This window comes from Mesoplodon densirostris, chromosome 15, assembly GCF_025265405.1.
Source record: "Mesoplodon densirostris isolate mMesDen1 chromosome 15, mMesDen1 primary haplotype, whole genome shotgun sequence".
Taxonomy (NCBI): domain Eukaryota; kingdom Metazoa; phylum Chordata; class Mammalia; order Artiodactyla; family Ziphiidae; genus Mesoplodon; species Mesoplodon densirostris.
In genome coordinates, this window is record NC_082675.1 from 11,447,849 (window position 1) to 11,464,633 (window position 16,785).

The following is a 16,785-nucleotide window of genomic DNA, read 5'->3' on the forward strand; positions in this document are numbered from 1 at the left end:
TTCCATTAAGGAAAAAAAAAAAAATCACCTTTTAAAACCAGTGAGTACAACAAGACAGCTGGGAATGGATTGGGCAAACTTAAGTTTTGTGGTTATCTTGAAATATCATGTACAGTGTAGCCGCCTCCTTGAGCCCCTCACCCCACCCCCAACCATTAGCTTCACACTTTGCTCTTGTCCTTTGGCAGCCAGGCCTACGTGTGTGATGCAAATAACCGACTTCTCCCTTTTGATAGTATAAGAATTGGACACCTTTATAAAGAACAGCCTCCAAAGAAAGTTGATTCTCTGATCTCAGGGACGGAGGAGGCTTTTTCATATAAATGCAAGCTGAACAAGTCAGCGTCTGTATAAACTGGCTAAGGAAAGGAGTCACTTGTAATACAACGAGCTGCTTTATTTCTGTTGTGCAGAACACTGTCACACACGCAGCACAGATGCTCGCAGACAAACTGCATTACATTTAGATTAAATATGAAGAGTCTCAATCCTTTCAGCACTTGAAGGTTTAAAGTCAGGCTTAGTCTCATGTGCCCTGGGTTAAAACAAGCCAGTGTTGAACGACCTCTGGCCCCAACAGCATCATTTAAAGTGAATGTTTTCACTACTGTCCACACCACAATTAGGAACCTGCTAGCAACTCCTGTGCTTCAAAAGGAGAAATTAAAAGGCCAGTTTTAAAGTAAGAAAGAAAATTGAGTCCACTTTATAAGAGTATAATAGTATGGGCCAGAAATCCATTAACACCTATTTAAAGTAGCGCCACAGATTAGATTTACAAACTTAACTCTGAAGGTGTTCTTTTTACCTTGAGTTGGAAGACACTTGGACTGTATTAGATGTGAAAGCCTGATATTCCAAATGGGGTAGCCCATTTCCTATCATCCAGGCAACTGAAGGGTAAAAGCCTTTAGGCTAAAAAGGTTTTGCTTTCCCCCCACCTTATAAAACACAAATGGGCAGGGCAGTGAGAGAGCTGTACCGTAAAACTGCTTTGTACCTCCCTGCTCCAACCGGCCACAAACACGGTACTTTGGGTACATGTCTGCCCACCCACGCCTGGAACAATTTCCCGAAACTGGGGGTGACTCTGTCCCTTGCTCTCCAGTCATTGCTGGGCCTGAGAATAGGCAGCAAGTGGTCCTCAGCATCTAGGCCTCTGTGACAATCAGGTCTCTGGTGACTTGAAAGGCGGCAATGAGGGAACTCAGCTGAATCTTCTCATTGGTGCCAACAGAAAGTCTGTACCTAAAAAATCAAACGAGGTAAGAAGAGAGAATATCACAACAGCTGCCTTTTGAAGAGAACAGCAGCAGTCGGACTGAAAGTTGGCCAGAGAAGGATAGGAAAGAGGTGAGAGAAATTCATCCTGGGCAGCAATCTTGTACACGTCCCCTAACGTTTTCTTTGTGCCTCAGACACTCCTTTATAAATTTGATTCAAACCGGGGGCGGGAGGAAATACTAAATTAAAAAAAATTGTTCCCAGTAGCAGGTTCTGAACTTTGTTCAAGCTCTATACAGATATGCAAAATTTATGTGATTAGGCATTATTTCTTCACCAGCAAAATGCATCGAGAGGAATTATAATTAAGATTCCCTTCCTCCTAATTCACTGGGAAGTTTGGCTGCCATATCTGTGGTTTTGTGGTCAATAAAGCAAGACACTGGTATTTCATCTCGCCACCTTTCAAGTGCCCAGCCACTGAAAGCAAAATCATGCTACTCACAGTGTAGTGATAAGAAGTGACCTAACTGGTACGTCTGAAAGCCAATGACGGCAAATTAGTTGGCTTACGTGGACATCTATTTTGAACCTAGTGCTTTTGTCTGCTTAAATGATAGCTGCCAGCTTCACTAGGGGCTAATAACTGTTTACTGAACCAGGCAAAGTGGAAAATTGAGTTTATGTTTACTTTCCCTGCAATATGCTTTCGTATGCCAAAAGGCCTTAATAACAGCTGGATAGCTGGCCATCCCCAAACGAACTAGATGTCCGAACTGAAGCAGGCTTCCCAAATAACAAGAGCATGTCTAGAACCAAGGAGGACCAGGCCTCTGAGGTCGAAGGAGAGGCCTTTATCTCAAATACGTAACCGAGCTGTACCTGTCTTTGTGTTTATCCATGTTCTTTACATAAGCAGCTCACACCCTTCCCTGTGCTTCGTTCAATAATTCCAGCAAAAACTAGACGCTACTGTATATGAATGATTTAGACAAAACAGTTGAAACCAAGCAAGGAGAAACAAAAAACTCACAACGGGGAAAAAGGAGGAAAAGAATTAAAACTGGGAAATAAATACTCACTCAATGTCTGCCATTTTGGTCAATAAATGTATTCGAACTGAAGATGGAAAGTCAACTGGGGGGAAAACAAAAGCAAATGAGTGGGGTCTGTCATTACCTACTATATATATATAAAAAAAAAATCACAGAAGACAAGTATGAGTTTCCACATCAGATACATAAGACTAACCTCTTGAGGCCACGGATCTCAAGATACCACACCTCTAGGAGGTAAAAATTGCATAGGTTTTCATAGTTTTTATTCATTTTAGTCTTCGTAGGGTAGCCAAAAAGAAAAATGAGCAGGTTCCAGAGCGATCATAAGATGGAAGAGCCATCCACACTGCCCTGGTCAGTACTGGGCCGCTCTGTAAGTTACTGTGAAAGCAAAGTTCTCACTTGCTGTCCCAATTTTGAAAACAAACATAACCACTGTAAAGCAATTATACTCCAATAAAGATGTTAAAAAACAAAAACCAAAACATAAATAATTGATTTTTAAAAGTCGATTCATGCTCAGCATCCACGAAGTGCAGAGCTGGGCCTGAGCCAACTATGTTCTTGGGCAGAATTTCACATGCCAGCCAGCCAGGGAGAGGCCTGGAGAGGCGCTGGCAGAACAGTGTTCGTGGACCCAAGGGTCTGCAGGGGGCTGCTGGGCAGGCGGAGCTTCTCCGCAAGGTTGAACAGCACATCACTTAGAGCCCAAAGACGCACTCGTGTCTGGTTCTCCCCAAAAAGGGCCAGCTGGATGGGTCTGGGGTGATTCACATGTGCTCTCAAGGTAGAGAAGCAATTCTCTGTACAGGACATACGACCAAGTGTGGAACTAAAGATGGTTTAGCTGAGGCTGCTTTGGTTTTGTGAAGCTAGATCTTCCTCCTTTCTTTTCGGGGAAAATAGCCTTTTAGAAATACAAACTCCAACATACTGCCGTAAAATACAAACCCTTGGGGCCTCCCTGGTGGCGCAGTGGTTAAGAGTCCGCCTGCCGATGCAGGGGATACGGGTTCGTGCCCCGGTCTGGGAGGATCCCATATGCCGCGGAGCGGCTGGGCCCGTGAGCCATGGCCGCTGGGCCCGTGAGCCATGGCCGCTGGGCCTGCGCATCCGGAGCCTGTGCTCCGCAACGGGAGAGGCCACAACAGTGAGAGGCCCGCATACCGCAAAAAGAAAAAAAAAAAAAAAAACAAACCCTTGGAGGAAATAAGTTAGCCTTTAAGAGTTTCTTTCCTCTTTTTCCCCAGCATTCTAGAAGTCAAGAGTATTGTGGGGGCTCCTTGGTAGCACAGTGATTAAGAATCCATCTGCCAATGTAGGGGACACAGGTTCGAGCCCTGGTCTGGGAAGATCCCACATGCTGCGAAGCAACTAAGCCCGTGCGCTACAACTATGCGCGCCTAGAGCCCGTGCTCTGCAACAAGAGAAGCCACCGCAATGAGAAGCCCGTGCACCGCAACGAAGAGTAGCCCCTGCTGGCCACAACTAGAGAAAGCCTGCGCACAGCAATGAAGACCCAACGCAGCCAAGAATAAAATAAATGAATTTATGAGAAAAAAAGTATTTTTGGAACAAGGTTTTAAAAGCAAGACACAGACACACAAATATTGGGTTGGCCAAAAAGTTCATTCGGTTAGTGAATGTTCAATAAAGTTCTTCGCAAAAATTGTCTTTTACTTAAACCCGAATGAACTTTTTGGCCAGCCCAATAAAAAAAATAAAGAGCAAAACAAAACTGAAAATGAGGGGCCGGGTTTACACCTCTTCATTCCTGTTTCTGTTTCCAAAACGAAGCATCACGTTCCCTCTCCAGCCACCCTTAACCCCAACGCGTGCCACCTTCTGCATAGCTTCTGAACTGGGGAAGAACCTAGGTTACCTCTGTGCACGAACAGGTGTATCTCTGTCAGGATGTCATGTAATGCCAACCCCTTTAGAGTTTTCAACTCCATGATATCTAGAGAGGAGCAGTTAAGGCAAAGGGAACAAATTCCAGAACTAACACTGCAGAGAATGACTTGAAAGTAGGGCTTTTCATACCAACACAGCTGTTTCCTTCAATCTGAAGTTGCACGTGTTGGACCCCAGTTCTTATTTTTCTGTTTTCATCTCCATTAAGGGAGATGAAAGATACCTCTGTCTAGTAGAGAACAGAACCAAATGCATTGCCCAAAAGGCTTTCCATCACTACACCTAGATTTTAATTTCATAGCAAAACAAGAGTAACACTAACTGCTTGAAAATGACTGCACCTTCCACCCAAGGTCTAACTGCTTTCCTCCCATCTGTGAGTTAAGTGGCTTCAAGCCATACCCAGCTCAGGGCCCTTCAGGAACAACTTGGGGCATGAAAGACAAGTACCCATCCCCCCCAACAGACATCTTGCTCCCATGACAAGCTGAAAGGTGTCCCGTGCAGCCACTTGTCTTTTGCCAGTAGCGTATAGGTGCTGCCTGCAGCCTGAGCTTGTGAGGACACGTTCAGGCCTTGGGCACCTAATGCACTGACCGAAGGACAAGAGAAAGGATACTCCTGTAGGCCGTGGTGAAGTCCTGATTCAACATCCAGTCCAGAATGTTGGCGATGTCTGACTTGAGTGGGTGCCCTGTGCAGGTGTAGACGGTCTCCTCTGTCACCTTCCCAAAGGCCATGTTGGTGCTCTGGGCAGACAGGGGGAGAGTCACCACGGCTGCTGCAGCCACTGAGCTGCAGGAGGGTCAGGAGGAAACTGCGGAGGCAGCAATGTGGGTGGGCACGGGAGAGCTCGAGCCCTGTACTTTTTACACTGCTAAGAGCTGGCCACATCAGAGGAGGCCACTGCTTTGTCGGCTACATTATTTGCAGAGTCCTTCCCTATCTTTCCCTTATTTGCATCAAATTATTCTTTCAATTAATCAAATCACAAAGGTGGGTGTACATCTGTGACATACTATGAGATGTCTTACCAGTTCCAGATTTCTGAATTAACACATCGGTCATGCTGTTGCTTATGTCTTTCTTGAAAAAGTATTCTGAAGCAACAACTCGAGATGTGCTACGAGCAGTGCCCTACCTGCAAGATGTTCAGAGCCCTTCGCATGTCTCCACTGGAAAGAGTTACGAGCGCTTTCATCCCGTCTTCACTTATGTCAACTCTGAAAGGAAACAGGCAGGAGGGATATAGAGGCCCTGAGAGCACAAATGCTCCCCGAGGGAACAAGATGGACTGTGATGATTTTTTTTTTTTTTTTTTCTGTACGCGGGCCTCTCACTGCTGTGGCCTCTCCCGTTGCGGAGCACAGGCTCCGGACACACAGGCTCCGCGGCCATGGCTCGCGGGCCCAGCCGCTCCGCGGCATGTGGGATCTTCCCGGACCGGGGCACGAACCCGTGTCCCCTGCATCGGCAGGCGGACTCTTAACCACTGCGCCACCAGGGAAGCCCGACTGTGATGATTAAGGCTTTGAAACAATGAAAGAGAAAAAAGGGCAGGACGGAGTTAACGATACTCTCCTGATTTACAGGCTCCAGAATTTGTTTTGGCTACTGGGGACGTGGGCCTCACGTGAGTAGTCACAGCCCAGTCCAAGTCTAGCAAGACCACCATTTGCGGCCAAGCATTGCTATGTTGAGCAGGTAGCTTTGAATTCTGTTCTCTGGAGAGGAGAGGGCGCTGGCGAGATCTGCGCTCGCGGAGCCCAAGCACCTGTCGAATCAGCAGCAGCTAGGGCTGCCTACCTGCTGGGCATCTGATCACACAGAATGTGATGTCTCAGGACTTTCCCTGCTAGTCGAGAAAGGCTACAGGCATTTTAACGGGAGGGACCTGGCAGCGTGCAGTTTCCAAAGACAAAGAGTAGGAGAAAAGCGGGACCGCTTCTAGGGGAGGATGATGGACGCCAGGAAGGAACCAAATGACCTTTATGAAGAATGTCTGTGAGCTACCAGGGTGGCCGACACACAGTGAGGTTTACCCTGTGCCAGGCTCTCCCGAGTTGTTTACAAACGTTATCGCCTTCAGACGTACCAGTAGCCGCCTTATGTGACACCCAGTCCCCAAGGCCCCCCTTTCCGTGCTTTTCAACATACTTACTTCTCTTCTTCTGCGACATGTTCTAGGCGGGGAACCATGAGTTCAGGGGTCAGGGGACCGAATCGGAACCTTGTACACCGGGACTGCAAGGCGGGGATGATCTTTGACAGATAGTTACAGATGAGGCAAAATCTGGTATTTTCAGTAAATTTCTCAATCACTGGCAAGGGAAAAGAAAACCACCTCACGTCCATCCTGATTCTTAAAGGGACCCAGAAACCCTGAACTTTCCTATGGGCACGTGAAGCGGGGAATCAAGAATGCAAACAAGTGGGAATGCTACTGCAGCGAGAGAGGGTGAGCCTGGACACCAACCACTCTCTCCCCAGAGCTGATGAACATGTCACCTCCACAGGACTGAACAAAATGCTTCCTTTTTCATGACTGGCTGTGATTCTGGCACTCTTGCTATTCCATTCCACTAAGACATGAAATCCAGCATGCCTGCCCTTTTGCACAAAATTCTGTTTGGCAAATGGATGACGTGCCACCTTCTACTGGGCGGGGGAGGGGGATGGCTGTCTGCAGACTTTCCAGTGGACCTTGTCTCGAACCCTTAGAGCATTCGAGAAAGCATTAACCCGAATTCAGAGATGCCTATGACACCAGTTTCATCCTGTAGCACCAGCGTTCTCATGCCGGGATCTGCCCAGACTGACTCTACAGAATAAGACGCTGAAGGAAGGTGGCCAAAGCCTCTAGGACCAGAAGATATTCTGACCTCCTCCTCCTCTTCTTAAACACGGGCTGCAACCCACTCCTGCCCAGAATTCCTAAAGATCGTCTTCTCTCCTAGCTGTCTACTGCAGAGTCTTAATGAGAGAGATTAAGAATGTCCTTGCAAAGAAATCAACTGCACCAGGCCCCTTAAGACCAACAAATCACAGTATACTTTCCTTTCCTGGCCCAGTCATTCTCCTGGCAAGTAGGGAAGTCATGTCAGCTTTCTGAGTGCAACTAAATTTCCAGTGTTATTTTCCTGGCTATATTGTATCCAACGGTACCAACAGCAGAAAGACCTATCTAGCGGTTTAGAAATGAAAGACTTCCCATTCCCTCCCATCAAACAGTACAAATTCCCAACCCTGAAATTGAACCCAGCGGAAAAGGAGGATGAAACACCAGTGTCTGGTCATACCTAAAAGTCCCCCAAAGGCTAATGTCTTTACGCTATTAAAAGGGGTAACCACCGGTATAGAGATTTTTGTCTAGGTCATCAGGTGGGATACACAGTGAAAGGTATACAGAGATTTCGCTGGGCCAGAAGATGAATGAAAATTGAAAAGAAGCCACATCCTATCTCATGTCCAAAGTTGCTAACTCTCCTTCCAGAGCATTCCTCAGCCATACACACCGTACATGGCTGTGCTCCTTACCTCTCCGCAAGGCGTTCTGGGCGTCCTGAGTCATGGCATCGGCTTCATCCAAGATCACTAGTTTAAAGCCTTTCCTAGGAAAACAAATGGTACCACCTAAAAAGGCTTCTTCAATCTCCCTTCAACTTCCAGGCCCAAACTTACACCTTCACATTTGTGCCATCAGGCCCTGGCTCATGAAGTTCACTTCTCCTAGAACTCTGACCAAAGCAGACATCTGTGGTCAAAGGGCATGGAGGTCTAATTTCTGTATTTGTGTTAGATTATGTCCTCTGGCACCTTCATCTTTCTCCCACCCAGTAGCCTCTCATTCTATTCTAGTGCTGCTTTTTCCTCTTTTTCTTTTTTTACCACCATCCTAGTTATCCACCCTGATCTCAATTCATTTTTGTTTAAATTCAAACTAGCTCCTCCAGTCTTATGATGTAATGAAATTAATGCTTCCCCAGAGAACTTGCTAATATAGATTTAGATAATATTTTGTTTTAATATTTGCATTTTAATATGTCTTACCACCATTCCTGTACTTTATCTCTTTTTCATGACTGCTTTTGACAAAGCCTTTTTCTTTTCCCCTTACTTTTACAAACTGGCAAAGGAGAGGATTTAAGAAATTAAACTCTATCACCTCACTGATCAAAATCTTTAGGGAGAGAAATTATGCAAAGAATTCTTACTTAAATATTGTCCTTGTGCTAGCAAAGCTCAGGATTGGTCCCCGAACGATATCTATTCCTCGGTCATCTGAAGCATTCAGCTAAATGTGAAAGAGAGAAGCCAAAATAAATAGAAAACATGTTGGTGTGCTAGCTGTGGATTAATGTATCTTTTCATCAATCCTGCTCAGCAAGCTAGGTCTCTAGTTCTAAGGACGGATAAGAGATAATCATTAAAAATAAGATGACAATTATATTTAAAACTTACAACTCACTAGATCATTCCATTATATTCTGAAAGGCCATTCAATGCCTGTCTTTCCTCCCCCTTTTGAGGACAATCACTGACATGCTCTGGGGGGAGTAATTAACTGGTCTGGTCACGGTGAACAGCACCTCTGGCACGAGCAGAATGATGCTAATTTTAGCTACCACAACCCAGAGCAACCCAGAAGTTACCAAGTTTTTAATACAATGAAGTAAGAACACTGGTGGCAGCAAGGTTCTATAATACAAAAGCAAGTTTAACAGTTTTTTTCTTACAATAGACAATGTTTAGAATTTCGTAAGCTAAGTATATAGCTTGAGTCCTAGTAGTAAACAGATGGCATACTCAAATTCAGTAATTTGAAGAGAATTAAATGAAGAGAGAGTTTAAAAGGTGCTCGTGAGGTGTGGGGAAACCACAAGGGCTATGCAATACCTCAAGGCCTACTGGGGCCCCCAAGTCTTAAGGGGTTGGTGGGGGAGTGGTGCTGGCGGTGGGTGGGGGGTAAGGCTGCGTGCTGTGTCCTGAGGGTGGGGAAGTCTGTGTGCTGTGCCCCGCAGGTGGGGAAGCTGTTGGCCTGTGGTGACCCCCAGGGGAGGACCAGGCATCCTTCTCCCTTCCCCAACCCCTTCCAGGCCCCTGCTGGCCAAATCCAACCAGGAGCCAGAGGGCAAGAGAGCTCGCAGTCGACACAGCTCAGCCTTCCAGGGCGGGGCAAGAACAGCATGGAGCAACATGCAGAAGGGATCTGGGGGCACATGGGAGACAGCCATCAACCGAGCAACCACTGAGGATCTGGGTAAAAGTTGGCAACAGCAAAGAAAGACACCTAGTCCTACCACTGCCCTTTAGCTTGTACCAGTCCAGGCAAAAATGTCAATTACAGAAAAAAAGTGAATTAAAACATCTTATGTCTCCTTCTTTCCCAACCACCAGCAGGGCAACTAACTTGTAAAGTAAAACAAAACTAGCAGAACAAAAAGTAAGAGGCTGGCGTCCTTCGAGAGTAACAGTAAACCTCCCATTTACCTCCAAGACCATGGAGCCAAATTCCTTATCTTTGTACAGCTGTTTAGCACAGGCCAGGATGGTGGATGTCTTTCCCGTGCCTGGAGGACCATAGAGAAGGAGGTGCGGCAGGCGGTCCTCACTGATAAACTTCTGAACTGAAGGTCGGGGGAGAAAGAGAGAGGCCATCAGTCTCTGGGAGCTTCCTCATTCACTGCAGGCCCGAGTTGGGCTGAAGGTACTTCAACTATATGTTCAAATCTGGGTCAGATGCAGGAATGAAAAATCTGAAGGACTCAACTCTTAAAGCCACATCCCATAAAGCTCAATCAGATCCTTCAAAATTAGTACTCAGTAGAGACAACATTCCTAAGAAGTGTATCCAGGTCCTTCGACTAGGATACCAGCCGCTGACACATGGATACTTACTGGTACTCAAGATGTCCTGATGAGAAATGAGATCATCCAGTGTCTGTGGCCGGTACTTTTCAACCCTGAAATACAACTTAGCATTGATTCCAACATATATAAAGGCAAGAGCATTTTGTTATGTGCAAAAGAATCCTTTCATATCCTATAACTAAAAGAGAAAGAGATACAAAACCCTTTAACAGTGGTTCTCAACCGGGGCCATTTTGTCCTCCAGTGAACTCTTGATAATATCTGGAGACATTTTCCACTGTCAAAGCTGAGTGAGGGGTACTACCGGCATCTGGCGGATAGGCACCAGGGATGCTGTTAAGCATGCTGCAATGTACAGGACAACCCCCATGCCCTCCCCCGCCACCCCACATATCTGGCCCCAAATATCAATAATGCTGAAAAACTGCGCTCATTTCATCTTTCCAGCTGTCTGCCTATAATCTCAACCTGGATGGGCACCTAAGTTAATCCAAAATTGAACTCATATCCAAATATAAATTAACAGATGAATGGATAAATGAATGGTGGTATAGCCACACAAGGGAACGTTATTTGGCAATAAAAGAAAATCAATTACTGATATAAGAAGCCAGTAATGGGACATCCCTGGTGGTCCAGTGGGTAAGGCTCTGCACTCCCAATGCAGGGGGCCCAGGTTCGATCCCTGGTTGGGGAATTAGATCCCGCATGCATGCTGTAACTAAGAGTTCGAATGCCGCAATGAAAGATCCCACATGCTGCAACGAAGATCCTGTGTGCCACAACTAAGACCCGGTGCAGCCAAAATAAACAAATACATATTAAAAAAAAAGAAGAAACCAGTCACAAAAGGCCACGTATCGTATGACTCCATTTATATGAAATATCCAGAATAGGCAAATTCATAAGAGACAGAAAGTAGATTAGTGGTTGCCACGGGCTGAGGGAGGGGGGAATGGGGAGTTGCCAATGGGTACGGGGTTTCCATTTGGGATGATGAAAAATTTTGGAACTAGATAGTGGGATGGTTATACAACATATTGAATGTACTTAATGCCACTGAATTGTACACTTAAAAATGGTTACAATTGTGAATTGTATGTTATGTATTTTTACTACGATAACAATAAACTGAAAAGAAACAACTTGGAGTTTTCCGAAATCAAGTCAAATCCATTCGGTCTTTAAACCATCACTAAGACACAGTTGTGTAAGCAGGATGGTTAAGAGTGCAAGCTCTGAATCTGGACCAGCTGGGTTCACATACAAACTTATTTTCCAACTCTGGACCTTAGGCAAGTCATTTAACCTTTTGGTAAAACTGGAATAACAGTACCTTCTTCCTAGTGTCTTTGTAAAATTCAAACATATAATAGGGTGCCTGCTAATCTAATAGAAAGTCACTTAAATAAAAGTTAACTAGGGAGCGTTGTTACCATCATCATATTATTCTAGTTTAGAATCTGACCAATAATCGTACCAAGAGAATATTTTGGCAAGAGAGAATATTTTGCCACGGAGGTCAATGTAGTGTCAGAAGACACAAGATCGAACCCCTGTGATGTCACCCAGGTGGGACCCTGGGGCGGCGGGGCGAGGTCGGGCTGGGGACCTGCCACTTGCCCACTCCGGCCACCAACTCCCCGCGCGGCCGACCCCCTTCCCCGCGGCAGCCGGGTCTCCTCCTACCAGGGCAGGTTCCTGATCTTGCCCCCATCGGGCTGCTGCTGCTGCTGCTTGTGCGCTGAGGTCTCCATGACAGGGTGACGAAGGTGGCTGGGTCCGGTGGGCTGGTCGCCTCCCCAAGGGGCCTGCACCGCGACCAGTCAAGACCTGACCCCGAGACCCAGGTACTTACAGTTCGCGCGCAAACGCAACTCTCGCGAGGTTTAGCTGCTTGCTTCCGACTTCCTCCCTCGGTCCCGCCCCCTCCCCGTTGCTAAGGCCTCTGTTGCCTGGTTACCGGGAGGCCCTGGCAGTCAGCCTCGTTCCAACTCCGCCGTTCTATCCGAGGCTGCCCTCTCTCTGGTGCGGCGGGGCGTCCCGAGCCCAGCGAGCGCGGGAGCAGGAGAGGCAAGGCCACCCCTTACAGTTCTGGAATACAGTTGCCGTATGAAAAAAGGCTCCAAATACTTTTTTGGCCCCAAAGCTGGGAGGTGAGTACTTCAAATTGAAAAACAATTCCAAGCACAACTCCAACTCCAGTCCGTCTCCCAAATCCATTTCCTTCACCCAACAAGATTTACAGAACCGACCGACCTCCAGAAACAACTCCAGAGCGAAAATAAATAAATAAGTAAGTAACTTCCAGTTAGGTCAATATGTGTAACTGGAAAAGGCTAGTTAGTAAGCATAGAGGACAGGCTGCCTCTGATCTCAAGCTACTGAGGAGAATCGGTATCAAAATGTTCGCATTTTTTTCTGAGGTGAGGGGATTATGGACCACTTTTGTTTTCTTCTATTTTGCTGGTCTGTATTCCCAGCAATGAGTATGTATTACATCCATAATTAAGGTGTTTTTTTTTTTTTTTTTTTCCGGTACGCGGGCCTCTCACTGTTATGGCCTCTCCCGTTGCGGAGCACAGACTCCGGACGCGCAGGCTCAGCGGCCATGGCTCACGGGCCCAGCCGCTCCACGGCATGTGGGATCCTCCCGGACCGGGGCACGAACCCGTGTCCCCTGCATCGGCAGGCAGACCCCCAACCACTGCGCCACCAGGGAAGCCCTGTTTTTTGTTTTTTAACATGCTGAGAAAGACAACAATCCTGGGAGAAGATGAGGCTGGACCGGGATCAGAAGTGTTCTGATTCAGAAGTAGCTGCTCCTTGCATCTTATTACATCACTGTCACCTGTTTTAGGAGCAGAGTAGAGGGACAGAGGACAAATACACGATGGCAGTTATGGCTTCACCCTCGCCCCTGCCTGGGGAGTCAGAAGAAGGGGGTCAGATGGTGCTTGTGTTGTGACAGTGCCCCGGCTCTCTGCTTCCTCCTGACACTGGCTGTGCAGGTCGCTAGGGTACCACTGTTCCCGCTCAGCTTTGGGCAGGTTACTTCTCTCCTCATCCAACCATATCTACTCCAAGATGGCTGTGAGGATTAGATGAAATAACATAGGTAAAGCATCTGGTATATTCCACCCGCCTCTCTCTTTCTCTTCTAGAAAACTCTTCACTCATCCTGTTCTTGTCACAAATGTTTCCTCTCAAACAAAACCTAAAGAATTGGCTGGTGTGACTATGCCGGGGAGGGTTAATTTTATGTGTCAACCTGACTGGGCCAGGTGATGCTTGGAGAGCTTGTAAACATTATTTTGGGGGAGCGTCTCTGAGGGTGTTTCTGGAAGAGATTGACATCTGAAGTGGGAGAATGAGTAGAGCAGATAACTCCCATCAATGCAGGTGGGCGTGATCCGATCCACTGGGGTCCTGAATAGAACAAAAAAGGCAGAGGAAAGGTGAATTTGCTCTCGTTTTGAGCTGGGACATCCATCCTTTCCTGCCCCCTGGACATTGGTGCTCTTGATCCTCAGGCCTTTGGACCAGCTTTCCTGGGTCTTCAGCTTGCAGACAGCAAACCATGGGACTTCTTGGCCTCCATAATCATGTGAGTCAATTCCTATGATATCTATGTTATATAAATATCTATATACAAATATGAATATATCTAAAATATATTTTAAATTAAATAATAGTATATATAATGTATAGTGATATATTAATATTTGTTGTATGGCGTATAATATAAAAATATTTTAAAATCTACATAAATATAGTACATAGTATAAGTATAAATTATATTTAAATATACTTGTATTATAACATAAGTATAAATATCATATATATATGTAAATACGATTGGTTCTGTTTCTCTGGAGAACCTTACTATAAAAACCATAAACTGGGCTTTATTCAACTGCCATGGTAAGAGCCATGCTGCTAAGGGGCTTTTGCAGTAGAAACATGATGCCACCACCTCCTTGAGCTGGAAGATGCAAACAAAACTTGACCAAGTTCTCATAAAACTGTGTGCACTTGCTGTCTAGTTTGCCTGGAGTGCAAAATTCTTGTGTGTGACATTCTATCTTATATTTATGAGGTCGTCTACTATGGATTGTAAGCTCATTTGATTTCCTCACCATTGTACTCCTGGTGCCTGGAACCGTGCCCGTCTCAAAGGAAGCACTCAATTTATAACTGTTTGATGAAGGAATTAATGAATGCTAATAGCTAATGTTCATTAGGCAGTTACTATGGGCCAGACACTGTTCTAAGTGCTTTTACATTCTGTATGCATATTCAGTTGTTGCCAGGAACCCAGGCCACTATTATTATCGGCCCCATTTCATAGGTATGCTAAGTAACTTGCCCATGTTCAGACTTGGTGTAAGAGGCAGAACTGGATCTCACCAAGATGCTGTGATTCTATAGCCCAAGCTCTTAGCCACTCTGGTGGTGGCTGGTGTGGTCGCTGGACCAGCAGCGGCAGCATCTCCTGGAAACTTGTTAGAAATGCTCATTATTCTTCCCCCCACCCCAAAACCACTGAATCTGAAACTCTAGGGGTGGGCCCAGCTCTCCGTGTTGTAACAAGCCCTCTAGGGGATTCTGATGCACTCAAGCTTGAAAACCACTGCCTTATATTCTACTGCTTCTTAGTCTTGGAGCTCCTCAGGACTTCACTTTCTAAGAAAAAGAATGGGTACTAAAATGAGTTTTCTGGGAAAACAAAGGTGTCCTAGTAAATGTTATTTGTGTGTGGTTTTGCTTCTGTTTTGCTATTAACTGAAGGTATAGTCCTTCAGGCAACTTAATTACTATCTCTTTGGACCTCAGTATTGGCATTCGTAAAATGGGTGGGGCTGAACGAGAGAGAGGGTTAATATTAAAAGCACCAGAGGATTTTTTAAAATTCCAGTGCCAGAAGTCCAGTCAGACCAATTAAATGTGGCCTGGGGGTGTGACCCGGCAGTTGGCATTATAAACGGTTCTCAGTTGATTCTGATATTCAGCCAAAGTTGAACTACTGCCCTAGGCTAAGCCAATCACAGCAAACCTCGTCCCCTGATTGGCTTAAAGGGTGAGCCTGTGATCCAGTTCTGCCCAATGAGATGTAAGAGAGAGTGGTGGTGGAGGGAAGGGGCATCTGGGAAACTTTTCTCATTACTTTGCCGATCTTTGCACAGATGATCTTTAGCTTTTCTCCCAGTGCCAAAACTCTATCACTTTAAAGAGAAAGAGGGAGAGACCTGAGTTCCAAGCTCACATGTCTTACCACTAGCCTGAAGTTAATATATAAAGGAAGAGAGTTGGGTGGACACTATGCCCTGCCTCAAGGGGGCAGAGTTTATACATGAAAGATTTAAGCAGAAAAGGATTGTAGCTCCCAGTCAGTTAGATAGAATTCTGGAGACCCCCGCTTGGAAAATGGAACAGAGACAGGCCGTGGAACTGAAACCATGGTCAAAATTACTCCACGGAATGATACTACTAAGAAAACTGTTTTTGCTGCCGACTTTCAGAGGCTACTGCCCGCCCACCCCACGCTGACCCTACAAACTGGATGTTGCTTTAACCATTTCTACTGTCAGAAAGAATTCAGTTCTCTCCTGTACTAGAGTCTTCCTAAAGTTGGTGCCACGTTAAAAACCTGGGGAGGGACTTTCCTGGGGATCCGGTGGTTAAGACTACGCACTTCCACTGGAGGGGGCGCGGGTCCGATCCCTGGTCTGGGAACGAAGATCCTGCATGCCACGTGGTACAGCCAAAAATTAAAATAATAATAATAATAATAAAATAAAAATAAAAACCTGGGGAGACATGCCTAATTGGCCAGGCCTGGGTCCCATGCTAGTAAGTACCAGGTATATAGCTTGAGTAGTGGGAAGTGACATCTGCCTGCCACCAAGACTTGTGAACTGGTGACATCCCTGAATATAGGAGAGGGATTGCAGCCGTAAGGATCACACCTGGCCACTACACCAGTACTCAGCCATGAGGGACAGCAACCAAATGGTGCCAGCTCTTCTGACTTTTCAAGAGAAACCAGAAACTTGGATTTGTATGTGAAATTCTTGTATGTTAAACATTGACAACTAATTTTAAAAAAAGCTGCTGGCCAAGCAAAAACAACGTCAGAGCACTTGTGACTTTTGATTTCTCAAGGACAGATGATCAGGCAAAAGATACAGCGATTCCTTCTTACGCTCTGCCTAGATTTTAGACCTTCTGGAGGATTAAGGCAAATCAAGCTGCTCTCTGCATGTGAATTGTGACATTGATGAGCACAGGCACAAACTTTTCTTATATAAGCAGAACCAGATTTCGAAATGCTTTAATAAAATATCAGGTCATGGAGATGGCAGGATCAGAGTTTGCAAACAAAATTCACAACAAAAGGCATTTGCTCTTAAAATTGGATTAGGGAAAGGGAACCCTGAGTTTTATTATTCTCAGCTTTGGAACAAACTTGGCCTTGGACACAGCACTTACTGCCTTAGTTTATTTTTAAGACTTGTTCTTATGAGAGAATGGGATTCAGGCTATCTTTGGAAGAGGCTGGCAGAAGAAAATCAAACTGGGTCTTTCTCCTGAACATGTTTATACTGGTGAAATCATGTTTAAATGAAGAGCTAGGACTTGAAGGAGGGAAAAATCTCAAAGGGCAATTTGAAGAGTGTGTATAAGGGGAAGGCCGTCTTCTTTGGTGACCATGGCA

The 16,785-nt window shown here is 45.8% G+C and overlaps 1 protein-coding gene across 1 annotated transcript; it reads right to left on the bottom strand.

Annotated features, from left to right (window-relative positions):
• Positions 1-385: 385 nt before the first annotated feature.
• Positions 386-11,934, bottom strand: RFC5 (replication factor C subunit 5). Its single transcript, XM_060118089.1, has 11 exons — positions 11,757-11,934; positions 10,095-10,159; positions 9,687-9,823; positions 8,411-8,490; positions 7,734-7,807; positions 6,358-6,517; positions 5,338-5,419; positions 4,816-4,945; positions 4,165-4,242; positions 2,307-2,361; positions 386-1,248 (listed from the first exon to the last, which is right to left on the bottom strand). The coding sequence occupies exons 1-11, from the start codon at positions 11,822-11,824 to the stop codon at positions 1,152-1,154; spliced, it is 1,026 nt and encodes a 341-aa protein (XP_059974072.1). The 5' UTR covers positions 11,825-11,934; the 3' UTR covers positions 386-1,151.
• Between the last annotated feature and the right edge of the window lie 4,851 nt (positions 11,935-16,785).

Excerpts from the sequence above, each read along its gene's own strand:
- RFC5 (XM_060118089.1), bottom strand. The coding sequence starts at position 11,824 with ATGGAGACCTCAGCGCACAAGCAGCAGCAGCAGCAGCCCGATGGGGGC. Across the intron at positions 4,946-5,337 it reads GGGCTCTGAACATCTTGCAG|AGCACCAACATGGCCTTTGG; the intron begins GTAGGGCACTGC and ends CTGTCTGCCCAG. Across the intron at positions 1,249-2,306 it reads ACCAAAATGGCAGACATTGA|GTACAGACTTTCTGTTGGCA; the intron begins GTGAGTATTTAT and ends TTGATTTTTTAG.